The sequence below is a fragment of the Pantherophis guttatus genome, chromosome 3 (genome assembly GCF_059756535.1).
Source record: "Pantherophis guttatus breed Tessera chromosome 3, ASM5975653v1, whole genome shotgun sequence".
NCBI lineage: Eukaryota > Metazoa > Chordata > Lepidosauria > Squamata > Colubridae > Pantherophis > Pantherophis guttatus.
This window is the reverse complement of record NC_142065.1, coordinates 25,692,469-25,718,981: the sequence shown is the minus strand read 5'-3', so window position 1 is coordinate 25,718,981 and position 26,513 is coordinate 25,692,469. Positions and strand designations below refer to the sequence as shown.

Genomic DNA, 26,513 nt, shown 5'->3' with positions numbered 1-26,513 from the left:
TTAAAAAGAAGGCTGCTGTATGTTTAATTTTCCCTAGATGTTAGCTTGATATGCATAGGGAATCATTCAGCTCCATAAGGGAAGGTTCTGATATGCAATTTCCTGGATTCAGGCTCAGATATATTCCAGAGAACTTCTACAATCTGATTTCCCTAATTGCATCAATTAATCTCAATGACCTTTCTTGTCACAATATAGGCTAAGCTAGACAGATCTTGACTTCCAGAAAATGCTCCTTTTGCTTCAGCAGAATTTTTCAGAATGATAAGCAGTGATTGCTGTCACAGGATCCTGATGCACACTCATTAAACTACTTGATGAAGGCAACCCGTTTTCATTTCTAGTAAATCCGGAAGGCAAATTCTTCATCATTTCTCAAACTCATTTTCTTGATTAAAGTAGCAGAAGCATCTTACCATGGTTACTATACATACCTAATATTTTATACATGTACACATATAGAACAGACTGCAACAATATCTGCTCGCTAACAGAATCTATTTTGAATGCTAGTGCTGTGCTGCTGTAGACATTGTGTAGTGTGAATATTTCCACCATACATAAGAAAATAGTAGCCTTGTTAACATTTGCCTATCATAAAGTTCTTCTGCCTACCTGGTGCATTTTGGCAGAGTGGATATGCTCCAGGTCCCCTCTATTAAATGCTGCCATTTGTGTGACCAAGGAAGTCAGTCCCCACCCTCTCAAACAAAATCTCCTCAGAGATACCATGTTTCCCCAAAAATAAGACCCCGTCTTATATTTTTTTGAACCCTGAAATAAGTGTTGGCCTTATTTTCGGAGAAGTCTTATTATTTTGGGGCGCGTGGAGCAAGATGGGATTCCTCTTGCCGCCTTACCTGATTTCCAGCTCTGTGTTTAAATATTTTCAGGGAGGGCTTATTTTTGGGGGGAGGGCTTTTGGGGGGGCTTATTTTCAGGGGAGGGCTTATTTTCAGGGAAACATGGTATGAATAGCAACCACTTTCCTTGGGCTCCATAAAATCCTTAAACCTGGCTCTGGTTTAGGTGTGTTGATGGGCCCCTGTCAGGGTTTATTGTTATCATTATGGTTTTTGTCTGGGTTGTTTATGTTTTTAACTGTTTTTACAGTTAAAAATCTACTACTTTGGATTGTGTAAGACTACCAGACTCTACTTGAATAGGCAGCCATAACAAACTTAAATAAATAATAATAATTTAAACTTATGACAGTGTCTAGTCCAGTAATGGCTAACCTTTTCTGGAACGAGTGCCCAAAGCATGTGTACGAATGTATGTGCATGCATCCAAACCCCCAAAATGCAATGCGTATGCAGCCCTTGTGCATGGGCCCCACCCCCACACATGCACCCTTCCCCTGTGCATGCGCACGCACCCCCATGCACAGCAGAGGCCCGAAGTCCAGCTTGCCAGCGGGAGACGGGTTCGCATGTGTGGCGGAGCTGAATTGCGGCAAGAGCTCGTGTGCCCACAGAGAGGGCGCTGCGTGCCACCTCTGGCACGCGTGCCATAGGTTCGCCATCATGGGTCTAGTCATTATTCCTTTTGGAAAAAACCTATCAGCTCTTCTATTGGAGAAGAAGAATATATCATTTTCTCTCAAACAATAGTAGAAAAGTAGAAAAGATTTAGCAAATAGTAGAACAACATTGCATGAAAGAAACTTTTCTTCCTCCCTCCCTCCCTTCATATTTTTAATTGGAGTACAATCTAAAGGTGTTACCAGCAGTGAAATTCAGCTGGTTCTATCTGGCTCGGGCGAACTGGTAGCGGCAGCTGCAGGAGACTCTGCCTACCCGCGCAGACCTCATGATGTTGCTTTTTTTGCGACATTTTAAGCCTCTGTGCATTCACAGAAGGCTTTGCGCATGCGCAGATAATGGTGTGCGCTCGCGGGCGGCGCGCAGACATTTGCGAACCTGTAGGGAAGGTAAGTGAATTTCACCCCTGGGTGTTACCCTTAATAGTAGACAGGGAATAATAATTAACACTGGTTTTTTTCAAGTAGTGGGAAAGAACATAGGAATGTAGGTGCTTTAGCCATTACTGCAAACTTTGGGGAGGGGTGGGAGATGCAGTTCTAATATATTATTTTTTATCTTTTTGTCTTTTGATTTTTTTGGACTTACATTCTTTTTTGTTTTAGTTTTTAAAAGGGGTATAATAGTGCAACATTAATATAACAATAGTGTTTGCTATTTTCAATGGGCCAGATTGATAGATAAATTATCTTCATACAAATAAGCAAAATTACAGGTTTGGCCATGTTCAGGCAGTCATATATCAACTTGTTAAGGCAACGAAATAGGTTGTAGGTACTTTACTTCTTTCTTCGTATGAATTGAAAAATAAAAATGTAATTTATTAAACATATATTTGGGTTTTATCTAGCTATGTCTAAATGTTCCAATATAACTATATAGTGTATTTAAATCATTGTTTTAAGTTTTAATATATTGGATTGTTTATATCTTGGTTTACTTAGATGAGATAAAGTTCTCCAAATGCAAATATTCCGTTCTAAAGTTTTCAATTGATAGTACTTATTTATTGACATAAATAAAATATATACTGTTGCAATTGAAGTGGCATTTCAGGGGAAGATATTGTACCCAAACAAAAGCTACATTTTCTATTATTTATACCAGTTCATGCAGGGATTTTATATAATCTGTGTCATTGAGAACTAGGATAGAAAGCTTTTCTGAATCATAATTCATATTCAACTGTAATTTATAAAACTGAAAGCAATTTAGATGTAAATTGTAAAATAGATGTAAAATTATTATTCAATCTCTGATACTTTAACTCTGTCAGTTATAAATGTGACTTAATGGTGACTGAATGTTGGAAGAAATGCACACACAAAAGATGATTGAACTGGTGTAGAATTTACATTTGTAATGCAGACTGATTTAAAAGTTATGTGTGAAGATTTTTCTGACCTTGGCTTAACAACAAGACAAGAAACTTCCTGCCATCTTAGCTATACTCATAAATCGTATCTTGCTGATTAAAACTAATTACTTGGTTCACATTAAAAGCATGTTCAAAGTTGTGGAGGAAGGACATAGGAGCAGTGGAGAAAACCAGGCTGATTTTGCCTCGCCTATAAATAATAATGTAACCCATGGCAATGGTGCAGGCAGATACTATAGAATGCAGTGAGATGAAGACAGAGTGCAACCTGAACCCAGAAGTCACCTTCTTTAACTAAGTCAGGTCAACTTCTCCAGTGCTTCCAACGAGATCTTGATGTCACAGGTGGGTGATCTTATTAGTAAGCAATGCAACCATCTGACAGCTCACTTTACATTAAGGACAAATCTCTACTGATTCTTTTTCCCATCCAATCTTTATATAGAAGTTATATCCCTGAGAAGATATAAAAGCGATATATCTCTATGTGCAGATAAACAGCTAGGCAGAGATTATTTATTAGTAGGGCTACCACATCTGGGCTGAAAACTCTGGATGATCACTAGATGGCCGCAGCGTTAGGCTTCTACTATTCTAGTATTTGCTACAAGGAAATGGAATGAAAAGGGTTCTAATAAAGCAAGGGTGTCAAACTCAATTTCATTGAGGGCCACATCAGGGTTGTGTTGGACCTCAGGGAGGCCGGAGGCATGGGTATGGGAGCATGGCCAGCATGATATCACTTGTGTCGGGGGGCACCTGTGGTGGCCCGAACACTCTGCCAGCGAAAACAGGCTCCTGAGGTCTGTTTTCGGCTGTGACGGCCTCCTGCAACCCTCTGCCAGAAAAAACGGAGCTCCGGAGGGCTGCACGCAGCCCTCGCAAGCTCCGTTTTCCTTGGCAGAGGCACGGCGGGCTGGTCCTTCATTATTTCCAGGGCGGCCCCGCAGGCCAGATCTAAGCACCCCACAAGCTGGATCTAGCCCCCGCACCTTGAGTTTGACATCCCTGTGATAAAGGATAGCACTCCACTACCAAGCAGTCATTGTAACAATTAATAAATCTAATAGAGACTTGATTGTAAGATTTGGGCATACCAATTGCTTGCTGAGTAGAAATTAGAGAACAGAGTCTTACTTTTTAATTGATTTCATCTTTTTTAAAAAACTTGTCTTTTCCCTCTCTCCAGCACAGTGCTCTCCTACTGTGCTATGGGCTTTTTGTTTTAAAATTTGTTTTCTTTTGCTGGGGGGGAGAGGACGTTTGGGGCTGAGAGCAATAAAGATTGAGCTCTTCCATAGAAGAGATTATTCCATAGATTATTGAAAATGTTTGTTTGTTTGTTTAGACAGGGTTACAGGAAGCTTGGATCATGATCGATACTAAGTAAAATATAAAAGTCATTTTCAATACCAAGCTTTTTCTCTAGAGATGGCATTGTTTCCTGTGATTGTATGGCTTTTTTATATTGTTTGTTGGTGTCCAGCAGGTTATATGAAATTAATGATATAAAAATAATTTAAATAATGTCTCATTGAACGACAGCAGGTTGACTTAATCTACCCATTTCTCTTTGGCACAGCATTACAAAATGATCAAGTCAGCCTTCCTTTAAGTAACCCACTTCATGGTGGGATGAGGTTTCCCATTCATAGATCTAGAGGTGGCATAGATCTAGAGAGAAATTAAATGATCTTTTGATAACGTTTAGAATTTCTTTTCCTTATTAGGCCCTGAATATCAGAAGAGGCGGCTACTCCAGGAACTCATGGAAAATGAGGAGAATGTGGAGCATATAGAAGAAACACCCCCTGTTGAAGAGACATCTCTAGCAACATCTCCAGAAAGTCCCCAAGGTGATGAACAGGAGTTTATGAAACCTAAGGAGAGTCCAGCTCCAACTCCATCACCATCTGGCACACCACCTGAGTCCAAGCGTGCTAAGCAGAGTTCTCAGAAAGATGGTTTTCTCAGCCCTGGGAACTGGAATGGAGATCATACCAAGAATGGGAATTATACAGGAAGTAGGCCCAACACATCTTCTAGTGCTCTACTGGCACCAGTGGAGAAGTCAGGAAGTAACAGCAGACCGGCTTCTCAGAGCCCCAGCCGTCCTAGCCATATGAAGATTGCTACTGATAGGATGGAGATCAAACCTCTTGAAAGGATACAGAAAGAAGGTGAAGTTAAATTATTTGAGGGGTATCACAGTTATGCTGTTCGGACCTCTCCAGTTACTCCCCCAATGGATAATGAAGAAGAGCCATTCTCAGACTTCACATTTCCTACCAAGTCAAGGTCCCCAGAGCCAGAATCTGATGTGAAAGCAGTGGATCACAAATTAGAAAAAAGGGAAAGTACACCTGTCACCCAACACGAACCAGGTCACAAAGAGAAAAAAATAATCAAGACAGAATCTAAGCTTGAGCCCAAACAACATCCACCTGAGCCTAAAGTAGAAGAGAAAGTAGAAGCCCTGAGTGAAACCAAGCCTGAAGCCAAGATGGTAGCTAAAACTGAGCCCAAGACTGTGGTGAAAAAAGTTTCTCCACCAGAAGCAGCCACAAAAGAGGTGGTAGAGAAAGAAGAGGTAAATTGGTTTTGTCTTCATAGCAGGGATAGTTGTTCATTTAGCAAGTTTGATTAGGAAGAGAGAAGCAATAATAATATGATAGCCATTTTCTAAATTTTCCACTTGCTGTTAATATTTCTGTGAAAATACATCAGTGCATGAACATTTTGTACTTCTTTGGAAAATTGCACTTTATTTATTTATTAACTGTATGCTGCCCATCTTGCCTAGGTAAATTGATACGTTGATCTTGGTAAATCGATAAATTGATCTTGGTAAAAAAATTGTTTCGAAAGTCCAATATTTCAGTGTGATTTGAGTTTCATAAAACTAGTGCAACTGAGAATGGGGTTTAACAACAGTTTGCACCACAACAAATTCCTGCACAACATCTGATTTCTAGGAAAAAGTATTCAAAGTACTATATTTATGATTTCCTGGAAAATTTACCTATGAAAATCTTTGCAGGTTCAGATTTAGTTGTGGTGTTTCCAAGGAGCCAAGGTCAATGAAGAGGAGGACCAGTGGTGGGTTCCTCCCGGTTCGGTCTGGTTCGGCCGAGCGGTAGCGGTGATGATATGAGGTCACCGAACCGGTTCTCCTCCCCCCCCGCCCTCCCCCCCCAGCCACCCACGTTATTCTTACCTTTTATTTGGTCCCACCCCCAATCTGTTGCTGCCTCCTGAGTCCCAGCTGATGACTAGAGGGAAAAAAACTGTTTAAACTCTTGCCGCTGGGCTTCAAAGGGCTGTCCTACAGCTGATCAGTGTTAAAAGCAAACAAATGAGTCAGGTCGTAAGTGCAAGGACTGGTCATAAGTGCGAGGACCTTCCAGAAATAATTCTGACCAGCTAGCCACGCCCACCTAGTCACATGACCTCCAATCCACACCCACAAAATAAGCCACGCCCACAGAACCAGTAGTAAAAAAATTTATAACCCACCCCTGAGGAGGACGATGTTTTTTTTATATTTGAATCCTGCTGTTCAGGAGTTTATAATCCTTCAGCAGCTTATAATATTCCCTCTTCCAATTATATCCCATCATGTAGGAGCACTTGGGCTAGGAGGTATTGATCAAGTTCATAAGTTTATATAGCAATAAGTTTATGTAGCAACTTACTTCCAATAACTTAAGCATAGATTACACCAAATTTTCCCCCTAAAAGCCAGGTAAGCAACATGGGAAAAACACTCCCCAGGCTACTTAGACTAAATTAAATATGTTCCGGTTCAGTACATGTATTAACAAGTCCACCAGAGAGGAGTTAGAAGTGGTAGGTAGCAGTTTAAAATAGTCTAATAAATGTGCTATTCTTTTCTGCGTGGCTGGGAGCAGTATAATATTTCCTTTGAGTCAAATTAAATTCCAGTCAGTTTCTTAGACCTGCCCATGGAGTGTTCTTGGAAGTTATTTGCCATTTCCTTCTTTAGAGATATCCTTTCCTAATTCCTTTTTTGGGGAGAGAGGGGTGTCCTTCAAGTCCATCTTGATTCCTGGCAAGTCCCTGGACTTGCAAGTCCCTGCAGGGTTTTTTTGCCAAAATTTTGGAAGTGGTTTGCCATTGCCTGCTCCATAGAGCTAAAAGAGACGGACTGGTCCCCAGACTTCCAGTTGGCTTTAGGACTCCCAGATTCTAGCTTGGTGCCAATCATTATACCAAACTGCTTCTCTTCCTGCTTCATACTCTGGCTTATATCTCTGGAGAAATTTCCCATCTTTCCCTTTATTCTAGAATTGCATGATCTAATGCTTCTACTTTTATTTTAGATGTGCAAAAAAATGAACATACAATATGGTGTGCAGTTCGTAAATTTAATAGTTAGTTAAAAGCAGAAATCTTCATAATCTCTGGTTGAATTATCATTAAAAGTTACAGTTAATATAAAATTGAAATTAAAAGTAATCCTTGCAGCTATAGAGGAAGGGTATTATGTACGCCCAAGGTTCTTATTCTTATAATTCTACTGTATGTGGGGTGGGTGTTGCAATGGGTGTTGCTCTAAATGTTGGTGAACTGTAACTCCCAGCACCTGTCACAACTGGACATACTTCCTAGGCTTGGGGGTTATAATTCAGCAGAATCATTGTGCATATAGATGGCTAATCTATTTTTTAAATTATGATTGTTTCATATTTTGAGGATATCTTCAGTCCAAGTCTTTGTTTTAAACCATTATAGATATTTAATATAATGTTCTTGAATTTTTCCCTCTTAGGGACCTAACACAATAATCATCTGCATGGTCATTTTATTGAACATTGGCCTGTCTATCTTATTTGTACATTTTCTGACATGATGAGATACTGAAACAAGGTAAGAGTACCTTGGGTGGGGTGGGGGTTAGAGGTTTTAGGGGATTACTGGGATGGCAGTGGTAATGGTGGTTAGGAGTTTCATGGATTTTTAGTGTTGTAAACTGCCCGGAATAACCACATATGAATTGAGCAGTCATATAAATTTGTGTAATAAATAAAGAAGAATGGCAACATTTATTGAGACTTAAATTTGTGTAATAAATAAAGAAGAATGGCAACATTTATTGAGACCCGCCCAAGGTTGTTTATATGATGGGTGGCTCTTTAAATGTTTTAAATAAATACAAAACTCTTGCTGTGATTTAAAGTGTAGTATTTTTTATTGCCCTCCCTTCCTATGGCTGGTATAGCTAATGCGGTCTTTTATATATGAATACCATTGCTATTTAGTTACTTATTCTGGGCAGAACTCTCATTTCTTATTTAATTTATTTTTTTGTTATTTATCTGTTTGTTTACTTATTTATTAAATTTATATGCCACCCATCTCACTGTCAAGCGATTCTGGGTGGCTTATTTTTAATTGTTATGTTGATTGTTATTAAAAGCATTGCAAAGAAAAGAATTTATTAGCCTATACAGTACAATTATCTTCATGTTTATTCCACCTCAACTTCCATTCAGTTCAGTGAGGATAGTTTCCAATAAGAATGTCATCCACATATTCACTGACACCAGTCATTTTTTAAACTCAAAACCTGGATCATCTCATTATGTGTCAAAGCAATGGCTGGGGGCTTAGAATAATTCTTAAATGCACAGAGCTCTGTTTTATGCATTTTCTATAAATGTAGAGTATTTGTTTGTATGAGGCAAAAAATCAGAGGCCATAGTAATTCTAGTTGCTTCACAATAAGTAATTTTAAAGCATAAAAAAGCCATACATAACAACAATATTAAAAATTAAAATAAATATGTTGTTAAAATAGAACATACCAGCAAATTAAAGGAGAAATAATTATCTCAACTCGATTCTCCAAGGTCTATTAATTACCATACTTTTCAGAGTATAAGACACACTTTTTCCCCCCTAAAAGAGGGTGGAAATGTTGGTGCATCTTGTATATTGAATACAGCCATTTTTGGCCTCCCAAAACCCCGCTCCACGCCTCCCATTTTTGCAAAAAACAGGCCCGTTTTCCCCAAAAACGGGAATCATGGGGTTTGGGAGGCCTGCAGAGTACTCCTGGGGGCCAGGGAGGGCAAAAACTTTTTTCTTCTTCTTTATCTCTTCGAAATCTTGGTGCGTCTTATACTCCAGTGCGTCTTATAGTCCAAAAAATACGGTACTCCATTTGAGTCCTGTTCATCCATTTTAACTTCTCTGAATATTACCTCTCTATCATTCGTTATACTGTTTTACATTTCTGTCCTCCCCTAATAACTTTCCTTTTTAAATTCTCCTTCACCTTCATATTTTTCTTCTTTTCTATTCTCTGTTCCTTCTTTCACTTTTGTTTCGCATGTCCTCTTTTTTTTTAATCTTTCCCCTTCATCACCTCCTCAATTCTCTATACTTCTACTCATCCATCAGGCTACCTCCTTGTGCTCCTGGCCTCCATCACTGACTGATCCTTCCTCTGCGTACCTGACTCCTATGCTCATTGTGTCTGTCTGTGGAGACTAGTACAATCAGCATTCCAGAATTTATAGAAAAAGTCAAAAAGAAAAGTCGGCCACAGTTTGTATCATTTGACTTCAGTCAGACAGGAAATGTGGGGTGTTTGTTTTTAACAATATTCAGTGGCTAAGACGTTGAGCTGGTCAATCCGAAGGTTGGCAGTTCAGTGGTTCGAATCCCTAGCGCCACATAACAGAGTGAACTCTTGTTACGTGTCCCAGCTTCTGCCAACCTAGCAGTTCGAAAGCACATAAAAAATAGGGACCACTTTGGTGGGAAGATAACAGCGCTCCGTGCACCTTTGGCATTTAGTCATGCTGGCCACATGACCACGGAGACGTCTTCGGACAGTGCTGGCTCTTCGGCTTAGAAATGGAGATGCACTGGCTCTAGAGCTGGAAACGACTAGCACACATGTGCGGGGGAACCTTTATCTTAACTGAACGTGATGGAATTGTCCTCAGGCCATCATGTTTTTTAAAAAAATAGGTTAAATAGAAATAAAAATGAATGAGAGAAGAGAGAAAGGTTTAAAAAATCAAAGCCAAGTCACATATTGGTATTGTCATTCCCCCTTGCTGAGAGCTTCTCCCGAACAATTCCTATTCAGTGTGTGTTATTCAGGCAAATTTATTCTGTGGATTAGTATGAGAGTCATACAAACATTGCATTTTATTGAAACTGCAGAGTAACGACTGATACAGTCTTCTGTTTTTGCATGATCTATTCTATTTTCTGCCACAGGATGGCTGCTGATACCATCAAATTATTAACCAGGCAAAAATAAGTAAGAATGTGGGAAATAAAAGACAAGCATGGGGAATGGAATAGGAATGATATTGTTTATTTTCCAGGGATAGGGATTGTTTAAAAACACAGGTAATAAACCCGAATATTGGCTATTAGTTTTTAATTCTTATGGAAAGCCTATCTTATTTATGGAACTTTCTCCAGTTCACCTTTCCCTAGGGTAGTATCGCAAATGTTAAACATTTTTTTAAAATTATGAATTCTGTTACCTTCCTAATTTTTTAAATTTTATATCTTCACAGAAGTTTATGCTGGTCCAAACAACCATCCTGATCAGAGATAACATCAACCATTCAGAGCTATGTTAAAAGGAAGAAGCATAGAAGCACCCAGTGAGTGTACTGTGGTCATGAACAATTACGCAATGCTTCTGGCAAACTCTTTTGCTCCAACCATAGCAGGAAGAGATCTCAAATTTTACAACTTCTTTTATTCTTCCTTTTGTTTTGAGTCTGCGTTGCTTTGAAGATAATTTTGATGAACTACACTGTCACTTGTTGAAGAAACAAGGATTCATCTTAATTGTGGAATGAAAACACAAACTAAAGAGTCTTTTCTTTGAATTTCACTGTGAAAGCATCAGACTTAGTGGTACAAACCTTCCAATCCCCGTATTTCTAAATTGTGCTGCAGCTCTGAATCATGATTAACTCCAAGAATGTGCTGAAGGTGGCTGGGGGTGGGGGGCAGTCATGCATGCCCCTTGTTGTATTTTGAGCAATTATCCAAGTCCCTGAAAAACAGTTTGCTAAAATCACTAATATGGTCTTAGTCAAAAAAGATAGAATTAATAGGAAAAAGTTTAGAAACTAGGGTTTAAAACTTCTTCCTGTCTTGTAAGGGACACTTCCCTCCCTCCCAATCCTATATTCTGCATTCTAGAAGCTGTAGCTTTTTGTTCTTTTTTTCTTTTAGCTCTATTAGGAGAGGCAAGGTGTTTGGGCATTCAATTTTTCCCTTTCCCCCACTGTCCAATTTGATGCTTCTCTCCACTAGCAAAGCAACACATTAATTTCTTTCTCAAACTTTTTCAACCTCAAATTGAGTTTAGGATTTGGATATGAAGAATTTGTCAGCCACTTTTGTAGCTAATATAGAAGTGGAACAAAGCATCGTATAATGATCAACTGGCTCAGTTGGAACTAATTTAGATATCTAAATGTCTAGCAGGCTATGTGCGGGCTTTTGCAGCTTCCTTTATCTCTTTGGTGTGTCGTTCCCCATATTTCTTCATCGATTACACAGCTTTGCTTTAATTTGGCTAGCTGACAGTGGCGGGAGAGGGCCAGGCTAGTAGCTTGTTATTTGCTTCTAAAAGTTTCCATTTAGATGTCCTTAGCATTTGTCCTGGGTCAGTAGCAGTTGAGAGACTCCGAGGAGTTGGTATACCAACTTGTCTATATTGTGTAATAAGCCTAAACGGTTGTTTTTGTCAGTCATACTTACTGGAGTATTTACTTACTGGAGCTATTTTCTTTGGAGATTAGTCCTATTTAATGTCTTCTCAAAGCAAAAGCTTGAAAGAAATTAACCAAAGAAGAAGACTCTCCGAACTACAAGTATCACAAAGCTTCCAGAATAAACAGCACGCATCATAGAGCTAGCAGCACAAATGGAGCATCAGCCAGCAAAGCCAAGGATCCAGAAGGGAGTGGATGGAGAGCTGGGACAAGAGTGAAATATGGGCAAGCAATCTTCTTGACAACCAATTGGCAACATGTTCCCTAATTAATTCTGGATATAGTTTCCCCATACAAACCAAAATGAATACAGTGTTAGGAAAAATTGGTGGTTTCACCTGCTCCTAATTCTATTTAAGAAGTCTATCTTCTAAAATGAGAGAAGCTTTTTTCCTGAATAGCAGATCCCATTCTAGGATATAAGTAAAGTCACAATTTTAAAAAAAATGAAAATAAATCCTATCTTCTTTTATGGATTTCAGCACAAGGATGCTGAAATCTGGTCTTACTGTAAGCAATTCTTTTTGCGATGCTGATTAGCAGCAATTAAACACCATGAAACTTCTTTAGCTTACTAAACTATAGGCTGCATTTTAATGTGACTTGCTATAAATGTTGATAGATGAAATCTGTGCTCATTTAATAACTATACAGTGCCTTGAGTATTTTTGTTGCTAGCTTTGTTTATCCCCTTCCCACCCTAAAATTAGACCTGTGGCAAGATCCATTTTACACTCTGTTCTTTTCTGTATTATTCAGATGCACACATAGCTTGTCATTGAAATTTCAGTATGTGAATCTGTCTTTAAAGTGTGTGGATGTTTTCTTTCCCAACTTTCTTTGAGGGGGAGAGAACAAGGATTTTTGTTTCCAAAAAGATTTTTAAAAAGTGCCTTCTTTAAAACTGACAATGATTTGTTATATATATAGTGACAGTCCTTGGAATTGCAGCTGTGGGTTAAATGTGCACAAGTAAAATAGAGAGGAAAATTAATAGGTTACTCTATAAGAGACTGTAATTGTAGGTGCCAAAAGGTGACAGGATTTTAAGTGCAGCAGGTAAACCATGGGTTCAAAGCAGATGACTTACAACACATGAATTGCTGAAAATGAACTTGGAAGACAGGAGTGCTGTTCCTGACAGCTTGTTTAATAAATACTCTGCTTTGAAGGAGGAAAAAAACAAGATTTCTAACAACGAATGAGGTATGGCAACACCGCTCAGAATATTGTGCAAGATTATCTTGTCCTTCAAACATGAAATAATAGCAATATAGGCAGTTTGAGGCTTTTATTGTTACATTTCCTTTTCATCTAAATATATTCCCTTAAACATAACCAGGCTGTTACTTGCTTTTGAAACCTGACAGCCTCTTTCCTGGCTTTCTAGGTGTACAGTTTTAGTATGCCAGCAGCTTTACAACAAGGAAAGTGATTTTCTTTGAAAGATGTCAATGTCCTTTATTTATCACGAAGTGCAAAATTGAGTCTTTTTGAAAAAGGTTAGGGTTATTCCCATCCACCTCTGAATTCTCTTTTGCAGAAGTACTGTGTGGTTATTTTCTTCGTTATGCTTTGTTCTCTGCAAATGTAATGACAAGGATAAAGTAAATACATTTGCCATCTGTGGCATATATAGGTCCACAGACTATCCATCCAGAGGCTGTTGTTTTTTAAATTATTTTACTTTAGACAGCTGGATCTCCATGCCAAATTGCAAAACTGATTTTGAAATTTGTCCTTTTCAAGTGTAATATGGCTGATGACTACAGCGCGAAATGCTCTCACTTGGAGTGCAAAACATTTTTGATTGTCCTTGCCATGTATGTTTATATATACATATCCTTAAAGAGAATGAGCTTCTTGGTGCTTGTGCATACATTGGTATCCCCTGATTCGCTAGCAGCTGCTTTGTTTACATTAAAAGGACAAGCCTTCACCAAAGAAATAAATGTAAGTAATTTAATAGAGGGGGAATGAATTATATATGGCCTTTTGGCTCTCAAACAGTGCCAGTTCTTCCTACAGTCCTGAGAACCTTGACTTTTAAGATTGTTCAAAGGATCTTCTTTATTCCTTGTTCCAAATACCAGCTTGAACAAGATGACACAAAAAAAATCCAGAGCCTCGTATGGAAGTCCCTGCAGGTGTGAGTTTTTCCATTCGTGCACAAGAGGCCTCTTTTAAGATGAATGGAAATGTCCTACAGGAAAGAGATCTGCCTCCTACTTCTTACCTCTCCCAAAGGGCTTCTGGATTGGGACTAATGTGTGCACAAGCCCTGTGGAGCTTTGCTTCCTCGGGTGAGCAGGAGCGGGTTTACCTCAATTTGCATGCCTTCAAACATAGTTTGATATTCTTAAAATGTTCAGGGCTTTCAAAATGACAGATGTATCATCACCAGAAACATACCTTTTGAAATCACACGTTTTAAAAATAAAAATTAAAAAAAAAAAAGACAATTTGTGCAATGCTATCCGGGACCTTTTATTTGCTGTTCTTCTGGATTATGTGCAATAATAAAAGGTTCTTTTGTTCACATTACCAGCTCTGGTTTATTTTAGATGAAAGCATGGGAAATTTTCATATCTGACATGTTTAGCAAACCAGCGGTGTATCAAATGTTCAACTACAAAGTCCAGCCAAAGCTAAACTGTTTTAAGCAACAAGGGCTTTAAATGGGGCATGCATTAAGTATGTGTTAAAAGTTCACCCATATCAGTCTTTAAAACATCTTTTGGATCATCCCCAAGAAGTTTTGATATTGTTGGGTATGTCAGATTGTTACACAATTAATAATAAAAAATGGCTGACCTAGACTGTGACTTAAGAAGTCTTCTTGCAGCAGGGGATGAAGTATACTGATGATACTTAATTAAACATCCCTATTTCAGGCCAAGCAAACAATAGGATCAAGGTCCTTTCCCAATATTTTTCGGGGACCTAAATGCAAAAGAATAGGCTATGGTTTAACTTTAGCAAGACTGACTGGGTACAGGACTTAAGGCCCCTTGAATCTGCATATTTTCCACTTTCAGTTCTGGATGGGTTAGTATTCCACCAGATAAAACTGCAATACTATTTGGGGTCTTCTGGATTCTTGACTCCTGACTGAAGAACAGGTAGAAATCATGACCAGAAGAACTTTTAAACAAATGCATCTTATGTACCAATTGCACCCATTCCTAGATTAGGAGGCACTGCTTATGTTCAGTCATGCCTTAGCTCAATAGTAGACTATTGCAATGTGCTCTATATGGGGCTGTCTTTCAAGAGCATTTGGAAGCTTTAGATGGTCCAGAATGCAGCAGTAATGGGTAAACAATGGCACACCTATGTAATACAGCTGCTATATTATATATCATGACACTGGAAGGAAAATTGGGTGTTAAAATAAGTAATTACACAATTCCTTTTTTCAATATTTGCTAAACAAGCTTGACAAGCAGCTCAGCAGTGGTGAGACGGTAACTTCCAAGAAGATTTATTGCAAAGATTATTTATTTATTGAATTTATTTGCCACCTATCTCGTAGCAAATGACTCTGGGCTGCTTAATCGTTGGAAAGAGTATAATGTAGCCATTTCATATTACATTTCAAAGCTAATGGAGGAACATCTACCGACATGTCTGATCGCTGTGAGATGATACAGCAAAGATAAGATTCCATACTTAATTCCTTAGAAAAATTCCAGTCCAGAAATACCAGTTGCCAAGGAATGTGGTGTGGCTTATAAAATAACTCCTGTGAGAAGGTGAATGGCTCTGCAAACAGCTTTCACTTTTCTTAGCTCTCTAATTATTTGTGCTGTGAAACCCTCTGCTGGAAATAGAAAGCCATGATGAAAAGAGTCACTTTTTGACCCACCAGTTCCAATTACTGTTGTAGCTCGTAGGGGAAAAAACACAAGTGCTACTACTGCAACTTTCACTATGTGAATTCTGTTAGACCAAAAAAAAAAAAAGGGGGGGGGGGGCTTTTGCCTTCACTTGCAGAAGGAATTGATTTACATTCCAGCACTCCTCATATCCTGAAACCCAAATCCAATCATTGATCAAATCACAATAGAAAGGACGTTTGATTCCTGCCATCACAATCTTTACCAAAAAATATCACAACGGAAGTGTTTTCAAGGGAGTTTTTCAGTAGGGATCCTACTGTCAGCATTAAAGGGGAATCCTGTTGATTTTTTTTTCTTTTCCATAAAAAAAATGAATAGAATAGAATTTTATTGGCCAAGTGTGATTGGACAAACAAGGAATTTGTCTTGGTGCATATGCTCTCTGTATATAAAAGAAAAGATGCGTTCGCCAAGAATCATAAGGTACAACACTTAATGATAGTCATATGGTACAAATAAGCAATCAAATCATATTAGGAAACAGTCAATATAAATATAAATGCACATAGTTTGAAATTTCTGCCTACACAGGATGTCAGACAGTTCCCAACCATTAAAAAAAATTCATGTAGATGCTGGGGAAAGGGGGGAAGGTTGCAAGTCACAAGCTCAAGACAGCAAGGAGACAAAGGAAGCAACAACTGAGGATTTTCGCTTCTAAACTCTTAATTTACTGAAATGTTTTAACTAGTACATTGATGAATGGCATCCAATCAGTCAAATTCTGAGAATGAAATCTGTAAGACCACTGATATCAGAGGATAGTAGCAGGATGGATACTGACTCCATCTCCAATCCTGAATTAAAAACCTGTTTTATGGAAAAGCCCTACCCTATTATTAACTATATATAATATTGACTGTGGTAAATCTCAGAGAACAAGAAAAGTGTACATTCAGTTTTTGCCTGATAAAGACCTCTAAGCCAGGAGTCCCCAATCCCCAATCCACAGACTGTCACTGGTCCACGGCATGCCAGCAACTGGTCAATGCAAACAAGCGAGGCCTCATCCGCAGGATGCCAGCAGCACGCAAAACCACCACCTCCCCAGTCCATGGAAAAACCTCTCTCCACAGAACCGGTCCCTGGTGCCCCAAAAGTTGGGGGACACTGCTCTAAGCTATGGTGTTGTGGCCCCGCCCTCTGAGCCTGTCCCATCGGAGGAAGAAAGCTCCGAGCATGAGGAAGAGGAGTCAGCCAGGCCTCCCTCTCCAGGCCCCTCCCCTCTGGCACTGTCTCAGGTGTCGGCCGAGGGAGAGGAGATTAGCAGGGAGACAGGTGTCTCGGATGAGAGTGAAGGAGAGACATCATTCCTGGACGCACGCCTCCGAAGGCGTGATAAACGATTGCAGCAGCTCAGGAGGCGTGCTAGGGATTAGAACTGAGTCACTGGACCACACCCCAGAGACTATATAATAGAGGGTGGTGGCCAGTGATCCCTGTGACGAACAAAAGTAAACCTTGGATAGTCACTAAAGCCTCGTCCGAAACTGCTGAGAGGAATATTAATTTCTGTTGGACTCTTGTACGCTGAGTATATTATCTTTCTGTTTTCTGTGGAAATAAAAGCACTTGGCAGATGGTGTGTATATTGCTACCAAGTTGGAGATAAAGACCTGGGTGTGTTCCAAGTGCTTCCTTAACGCTCGGCTGGCTGTGTTTGTGTGTGTGTGTGGACGGGGACAGATCATATGGTAACATGTATCATTCTTTCTTCCTGCTGGCTTGAACCTTTCATCTCAGGATGCTTGGCTTTGGAACTCTTTCTCTTCTCAGGGGGAAGAAGGACAAAACCAATCCAGAAATTAACTACCCCAATTTTTTCCCCATTTCAGAACCAGATGCATTACAAACTGCACCTTGTTCTGTAGCTGTAATGAAGTGTTCTTTTCCCATACATTATCCAGTTGGCTGTAGAACCTCCTTTCTTTCTTTATAAATCCCTTTTTTCACACTTTGCATGAAAATTGATTATTTAAATTCTGCTTCTTAGGACAAACGAGGGACGTGGTCAAAAGGTTGGCAGTTCAGCGGTTCGAATCCCTAGTGTCATGTAATTTGGTGAGCTCCCGTTACTTGTTCCAGCTTCTGCCAACTAGCAGTTTGAAAGCACATAAAAATGCAAGTAGAAAAATAGGGACCACCTTTGGTGGGAAGGTAACAACGTTCTGTGCCTTTGGCATTTAGTCATGCTGGCCACATGAGCCTGGAGACGTCTTTGGACAGCGCTGGCTCTTCGGCTTTGAAATGGAGATGAGCACCTTCCTCTAGAGTCGGGAATGACTAGCACATGTGTGAGGGAACCTTTAACTTTACCTTAGGACAAACATTCTCTTTACTCTAGTCCAAGCCCTGTTAAAATTTCCTTTGGGGCTAACTGAGTTTAGGATTTTAGAGATATATTGTAAAATGGAAGATAGGTGTAGAGACCTCAAGATCGCAACTACAGTTTCATTAAGTTGGTTAAGAATTGGATGCAGAGATTATGTAATGTGGCTTAGATGCTTTATTGAAAATAAACTTTGGACCTTGTCAGTATAATTTACAACACAAGAAATTCTTTATGACATGCATCTCAAAAGCACATATTGAGGTTTAACAAAGTGATTTGTTTTCCTCCAGCTTGCATACCATTTTTCTTCTTAATAACAATGCATTAAAAAAAAAATACTGTATACATCCTTGGGATACCTATTTTCCTTTTGATAAACAGTTGGATAGAAGATTGCACAGCAGAAAGAATCAGAGAGAGAAAGCTAAAGTGAAAAGTATAAGTTTTATAAGAAAGTATTGTTAAAGGTGGCATGAAATAAAAGAACAATAAACTTTTGTTTAAAAATGGCATGTTAATGGGGTGACTTGTGTTATGTAAGTCTTTTAACGACAAGAGCCCATAGTGTGTTCTCCTCCATTATGAAGAAGGGGTGAGCAGAGCTCCCTGTGTCACATAGTCATAGTCTGAATAAATAACACAAATGAATAAGAGGAAAAACGAGATGAAGACCGTAATATTTCTCTACCCAATAGAAGGCATCTTACATAGACATGCAAGGAGTCCTGCTAACTATTCTTACAGCTATTGTCCCTAGCAGTCCAAAGCTGGTGCCTATAAACCTGAATTCCAACAAAAATGGTTATCAGAAATAGGGATATAAGGTAGGTTACTAGGTTTGGGTGGAAATGGAAAATGCTTAGAAAAAGCAGGTGATGCTGCAGCCCAATACTAGATTGTGCAATTACGATTTTAGAAGTTAAACATATGTGCCTAAAATATCTACAGAATAACAGAACAACAGAGTTGGAAGGGATCTTGGAGTTGAATTTATATTTTACCGACAAAGAAATAAAGGGAGACTAGGGTAGATCTAAGCTATTTAGCTCTCATCAGCTAGCCATACCCTTCTGGGATTCGAACCCAGGCTTCTTGCATATTAGGTATCAACCTCTAAGCCATGGGCTCTCCTCGCTTTGTTGGCTATATCAGGGGTGTTTTTAAGTGTTAAAATTAAGTGTTTTTTCTGTTGAGACCAGTCTATCTGGGCAACCTGGTCTACCCAAATATGGGACAGAGCATACTTGGAGGTCTTCTAGTCCAGTGGTCACCAACTGGTGGTCCACGGACCACTGGTGGTCCGCGAAAATTTTTTGATAGTCCACAGAGAAATCATTGCATTTCTCTCGAGGAGCCCAGCAAAGGTTTCCTGTGCCACTCGCGCTTCATGCTTTGACTCCCAGAGACAGGATGGGGTCCTTCAGGTAGTTAGCTTGGCCACTTGTTAGCAGAGAGAAGCAGCCAGAGTCAACCCTGGCTTTGCTGTCCATTGCAGACACTAGATCAGCCCCCTGCAAACTCTTGTCTCTCGAGGAACGCTCGCTGAAGCGGCACAGGAAATTTTGGCCGGGCTCCTCGAGACACGAGAGTTTGCAGGGGGCCGATTTAGCGACTGCAATGGACAGCAAAGCCAGGGTTGACTCCGGCTGCTTCTCTCTGCTGTAGTGCTTCCTGGACACGGTTTACTGCTCTGAGCCCCAAGTGTTCCGAGCCTCAAGCACTCCAAGCCCCAAGTGCCCCCCCCATCAGTCCCCCACAGCAGCTCCCCTCCAGCTGGCAGGTCGAGCCCAGCGCCGGCTCTCATATGCTAAGCCAAGCCCTTTGTCTACTTCAAGCCATCCCCCATCAGGGGGTCCCCACAAAGCCCTCACCACCCCTTCCATCCTTCTGCCCCCAGCCAGCCTTTTGGATGAGGTGAAAATACTGGATCTTCAGAGGTTGGGTGTCTACTGCCGGGAAGAAAAGGAAGAAGAGCAGCAGCGGTTCTAGGAGGAGGAGGAAGAAACCTCCTCCTCCTGGAGATATCTTTGAGGTATGTTTGTGTCATGATAAATGCCTAACTACTATATCTCCCTGATCACCCGGACCTGCAAGGGTTAACTGACCACATATCCCATAATCCCTGTAACCACTCCTTACCTCTTTGCCCCTCCTCCTGGGTACAAAAGGTCCAACCACATGGTCCACAGATTATTCCAGATGTATACCTGAAAGAGAAAGGTACAAGGTCAGTGACCTCCAGTACCATCAGATCTATAATAAAGCTACAGAAAAGAATTGGAGTCTGTCTCTGAGTTATTGGGCTAGATCCAGCTTTTAACAAAATGGTAGCAGAGGTCGGTTGCCCATAACTCCAGACAATGACTGAACCCAACACCTACCCTGAAGAAGCAAACAGAGCACAGACCAGAGCTCTTACCAAGAAGATGGCTGAGAAACTTGCAACCAAAGCCACAACCATGGAGGAGACAGAAGCTGGAAGCGAGCAGAACTCCAGCCTGGACTCACAATCAGATGAAGAGGGGCCATCCAAGGAGATCACCGCCCCGGAAGAAGAAACAGCACAGAAAATGAATAAATTCAAACTCTCCATCCTGAAACTGATGGAGGCAAGCAGCGACAAAGAAAACCTCATCGCGGACCTTCAAAGCCTCTTTGAGCAACAAGAAGCAGCGATCGAGGCCCCAAAGACCACCGAGAAAGAAAAGCCAGCAAAAAAGGGTAAGCCACCCCAACCCGATGATCCTGAGCTGGCAGAATCCATTTTCGCGCCCCCTTCCTGGCGGCCATCTTGGGATGAGCACCAGCCAATGGGAAGCCAGGATTTGAATCCCTTGGCGCGAAAATGCCCGAACCCCGAAACAGACGAGGGGGACTCAGAAAGCGACTACAAAGAGCCTGACTCTGAAAGCGACCACGAAGAAACCACAATCACTCAGAAAAAGACACCTACCGATCTCGAGTTGCAAAAGGCAATCGAGACCATCACCACTGCCCTAGGCTCCGCTTTCGAGCCTCCTGCGGCACTCAATAAATCAAAGAAAAATCCTGGAAAGCACAAGACGGTTTATAGAGTCAGCATTTTGCCCCAACAATATGGGTCCTCATTTTACTGACCTCGGAAGCAGAGGTGGGATTCACTTGTCTTCCCTACCAGTTCGCAAATGTGAGCACACGTGGGTCCTGTGCGCATGCGCATGGCCTTCTGTGCATGGTCTTTGCTCCATCTGGGCAGTGGGCAGAGCCTCCTGCAGCCACCACTGCCGGTTTTCCCAAACCAGACAGAACCAGCTGAATCCCACCTCTACTCAGAAAGATGAAAGGCTGACTCAACCTTAAGCCACTCAGAGTGAGTGAACAATGAGATAATAGAATAGAATAGAATAGAATAGAATAGAATAGAATAGAATAGAATAGAATAGAATAGAATAGAATAGAATAGAGTTTTTTATTGGCCAAGTGTGATTGGACACACAAGGAATTTGTCTTGGTGCATATGCTCTCAGTGTACCAAAAAGAAAAGATACGTTCATCATGAACAATGAGTTAGCCTGCAGTACTGCATTCTAACCACTGTGCCACCAATTTTATTATGATCAATACTTAGAAATAAATTGTCTGTCTGTTCCCATATGCCCACTATGGGTCCAGTGTTGCCTATTACTTGAAAAACTCTTAATTTGATTGAAATTATTCCAGGTTTAAGTTGAACGTAATAGAATTAATTACCTGGAATTCAATTATTCATGGTCTAATACAGGAGTGTCAGACTGGTAGCCCATGGGCCAGATGCATCACTCACATACCACACCAACCCCAGCTCCGCAAAGGCAAAAAAGTCACAATACATCATGTGACATGATCAAGTTTGACACCCGTGGTTTAATAGATAGTCAAAATGAACTTTGGCAGTCTCAATGTTGCATAATTTAGTTTATTATTTATGGGTTGTTTCTGCTGTTCTAAACCTCATTTATAAAATATGGCCAGTTGTAAAAAGTTATAATCATGTAATGAATTTTCTCCAAAGGTGAAATTTTTTTTTAAAAAAATACAGAGCATATAATGGGTGATTTGGGATATCTGAAGTTGTAGAATTTCAATGCTATGATGAAGTTTCAGATTTGGCCTTTTAAATTGCTTTAGCGAAATGTTCATGTTTTCGGCAATGCATTTTTTTAATGAAACTGAATCACATATATTAAGCTTACACCACTACATATATCATACATGTATATTTAAATTTCTGAGGCAATGTTGCATTGCATGAACAATGTTTGAAATATATGCATCAGGATAAAAAATAAGCATTTCAGTGTATGCCTGTAAATGTGACTGGCCTCTGGGTAGAAAACTGAGTTATGCATTGAAATTATTTTATTTATTCTTTAATTATGGAAAATAACAGTGTTCATTTTTCACAGTCACTATACTTCTGATCAAAATTGCTGTTGAATATCCCAGCATAAGCTGTTCTTAGTTTTCTGACCAGTGGTGGGTTCTACTTACCTTTACTACCAATTCGCAATGGGGCCACGCTCCGCTCTTGTGCGCACACTTCTGTGCATGCGCAGAAGCGTCCTGATGATGCCGGGGTCGGTGGGCAGAGCCTCCCGTCGGTTTTACTACCGGTTCTTTTGAACCGGTCTGAACCGGGGACAACCCACCACTGATTCTGACCCTCCTGATCTTCTGCAAGACTTTAAAGGCCTGGACTCTGCTAATTAGCTTGGGGTTCCAATGGGGGATTATCACAGTGGAGTGGTTGATCGATTAACAATGGATCCCACCTCTGCCCCTCATGCTGCTCCCACCATCCCCGTCTTTTAATTGGGCCATTGTGTTTTGGATTTTGTATCAATGTATTTATGTTTTTAATTTATATAGTTTTATTTTTTATGATTGTAAACTGCAGAGTGTTAATCTGAGGTAAAATGGGCAGCCTATAAATTTTATAAATAAATAAATTCAAACTCATTAGTGTACTGTATGCATGAAGATAAGATTTAGACTTTTTCATTATATTTTTTTATTTACAGTTATACATGGTTATAATACACCCAGTTTCAAAAACAGATGCCACAATGGATGTAAGCCCCTCATGAAGCTGTGCAAATTGTTTCCAATTTGAATAATCTTCATTTCAAAACATTCCATTCAAATTTGAACGCTGTTTCAAGCTTGGGCTGGGATGTTCATATTTAAACAGTTTTGCACATTTTATCATATATATCAATCCAGACTCATGTTAATACTTTTGTTGATGTTAATCAGAACCATTGCAATAACAGGACAAGAAGAAACCAGATGTATTCCTAAAATATGAGTTGTTCCAAATGAATAATATTGTAAGAATAATATTGCTATTCCCAAACCATATTTCTAAGTTATTTATAAAATATGATTATTTCATAGTATAAGTTTTTCATGGGAAAATAGGTCAAAATGCTATTAATAACCAATCATGATTTAGGAATTGAATAAATTATATCAGTCCAAAATACAGAACTATAAGGAACCCTAAAATAATTTCAAAAACTGCCAGGAATCCATATCAAAAGCTTTTTTGGCATCCAAAGAAATTCTAGCTGCAATCTGTATGTTACACTTCTTTTTCAACCATCAGCTTAGAAAAACTACTAATTAAAACAGCAACACCTCTTGCACACTTGTGTAAATTTACTTAAGTAAAATTCCCACTTACTTTTTAAAAATCAAACCTGTTTATCTTGATGAATATAAATCTATATAGATCTTGCACAAAATTAGTTTTAGTCTCCATCTTTTAAAACTTAACTAAGTTGGCAAGAGACCCAATTCTTTAACATGCTATATTACAAGGAACACAACTGTTTAATAATATTAAAAACAGGGAACAAAGGAATGTACTATATCCCTCTATACCATACTTGAATTGCATTAAAAAGCCCTTCCCACCCCAAATTATGGGGGGGGGGGAGGAGCCTTTTAATTTTAAGTAAAATCTCTAACCCCCAATTAGTAGTATTCCAATTACTGCACCATTCAAATAACTGCACATCAGATAAACTATCAGGATTTTTAAAAAAATATTCTTAATATTATACAGACCCAAAGGGAAACTTAAATTTAATGAAGAGGATCATCTTTAATAAAGGCCAATTTTAAAAAGAGGAAAATCCAGGAGGACGGAAAAAGAGAAATAATATAGCTATAACAGAGATTGTAATTCATACAGAGGTAAACATATTTATTTATTCACATCTTGCAGCTTGGTAATACTATCGTACAGCATTATAACAAAAATGAACAAAATAGGACATAAAAGATAATAATGGAAGTTAGTCCAGTGTTACTGTGAAAAGATTCAAAGAATATAGTGGATTCTGATAAAAATGCATGAAAAAACTTGAGTTAAATTTTCATGTACTCTTTTAAGCATTCATTGAAAACTCATACACCTTGAATGATTTCTACAATTGGTTATGAAGTGCACTTATTTGTGTTATGCTTTTACTTCATATCATAGAGTAGTCTCCTAAAAGGTACAGTATTGAGGGAAGGATTCATCTAGCATTTCCATAACCAGTGTGTCACGCTGGTGTTGAAGCTATATGAAAGAATATTGTTTTATAAAATGTTGCTAGGGCAACATATCTATGAGAGTGTGCAAGGTTTGCTTTGTAGTTTTAATCTCCAGTTCTCCAAAAGGCAACAGCACAGCAGGGGATTGAGGAGCAAAAAAACATGAGGCAGGAATAATTTATTTTGTATAAATTAAGGAAAGTCTTGGAAATATAATAGGAGGACTGCAAAGGGATAAAGATAGAAATTTCATGCATAGTAAAGAACTGTATCAGAGCACTCTTTGAAGTAGTCTTCTTTTAAAAAAACCATTTTCATTATAAATAAATAAAAGGCAAACATGATTGTTAGTTATAGATTCTAGGATTTGAAAGCCATGTGACATTCTCAAATACTGTATTGATTGAAATCTCATGTCCATATCGAAGGTATGATGCTTTGGTACTTCAGAAGGCAGTTATGGAGCTTGAGATGTTGTAGGCTTCTCCTTATAAAGCTAGACAGGGAGAGGTCTTCTCATAACCACTAGCAGAATATGTTGATGCTGGGACTGGAACTACCAGCAAAGTTCCAGTATCAGTAAAAAGGTAAAAATGGGGTACCTTGGCACAGATTGGGGAATATGCCCTTACAATAAGGAGTGAGTAAAGTCAATACGAAGGGATGTGGTGGCTCAGTGGCTAAGATGCTGAGCTTGTTGCTTAGAAGGTCGGCAGTTCAGCTGTTCGAATCCCTAGTGCCACGTAATGGGGTGAGCTCCTGTTACTTGTCCCAGCTTCTGCCAATCTAGCAGTTCAAAAGCACATAAAAAATGCAAGTAGAAAAATAGGGACCACTTCGGTGGGAAGGTAACAGCGCTCCATGCACCTTCGGCATTTAGTCATGCCAGCCACATAACCACGGAGATGTCTTCGTACAGTGCTGGCTCTTCGGCTTAGAAACGGAAATGACCACCGCCCCTAGAGCTGGAAACAATTAGCACACATGTGCAGGGGAACTTTTACCTTAAAGTCAATAAGGAGTGAGTCAGTCCTGAAGAAAAGTTATTTCACTCACAATGGAATTGGTTGGAAGAAAAAAAATGAAATAAAAAAGGGAAGAAACCCATATATTTTGCTACTTTCTACTCTTCTTAGTCAGGGTAGTAGAAAGTGAATGTTCCGTCAATATTTTCTCCCCCCTACCTCCCATGACTTCCATAGAATGACTGTGAAAGATGTTTACTGTTTGGGCAACTCATTTTTCTTTCAATATTTGCTACTTCGACTATAATGATGTTGTTGGTTTTTCAACAACAATGATGAATAACCCAATTCAGACTGCCAAATTTTTTTCACCCCCTTTGAGTGTAATTGTGCACAGCTGCCACCAGATACATACATACATACATACATACATACATACATACATACATACGCACGCACACACACACACACACACACACACACACACACGCACGCACGCACACGCACACGCACACACATTCCCTTCCAGAACATTAGTCCAAAATATTTGGGTGCCTAAACAGAAACCCAGATGATGTTTTCTAGTTGTTAGGGCCAACACTTTAAAAAGCTTCCTTAGCATCCATTTTTCCATTTATTTATCAGTTTCTGCTGGGGAGGGAAGGGCAAACGGAACATTCAGCTCTTAGGCTGCAACTGTGGTTAGTAGAGATCATCATTTCCCACTGAGATCATCTAAAAAATTATGAAAAAAATTAACGGAGTTTGGGAAGAAATCTTTTAATGAGTAAACAGATGCCTTGAATTTAAGCTTCTTCACACACATATCAGACCAAAACTTATCATCACCATCCATTCTGCTGGTGTTTTGAGGTTCTGAAAACGTTCTTAATCCTGTGTGTAAATGGTAAATTCTCAGGAGTTATTTATGCCAATGTTTCTCAACCTTAATTATGTTTAAGATGTGTGAACCTCAACTTCCCTGAGATTTGGTTGTGTAGTGGTTATTTCTCTCTTTCTCAATGAATTCCAAGAACTATATTTC

General features: G+C 39.5%; 1 protein-coding gene across 1 annotated transcript in view; it reads left to right on the top strand.

Annotated features, from left to right (window-relative positions):
• The window catches only part of JPH2 (junctophilin 2), a 69,050-nt gene extending 54,801 nt beyond the window's left edge, over nucleotides 1–14,249 (top strand). Inside the window, exons 4-6 of the mRNA XM_060689636.2 lie at nucleotides 4,653–5,512; nucleotides 7,715–7,812; nucleotides 10,488–14,249. Of these exons, the coding sequence (XP_060545619.2) occupies nucleotides 4,653–5,512; nucleotides 7,715–7,795 (941 nt within the window). The 3' untranslated portion in view covers nucleotides 7,796–7,812; nucleotides 10,488–14,249. The remainder of the gene's footprint in view (nucleotides 1–4,652; nucleotides 5,513–7,714; nucleotides 7,813–10,487) is intronic.
• The last annotated feature ends 12,264 nt before the right edge of the window (nucleotides 14,250–26,513 follow it).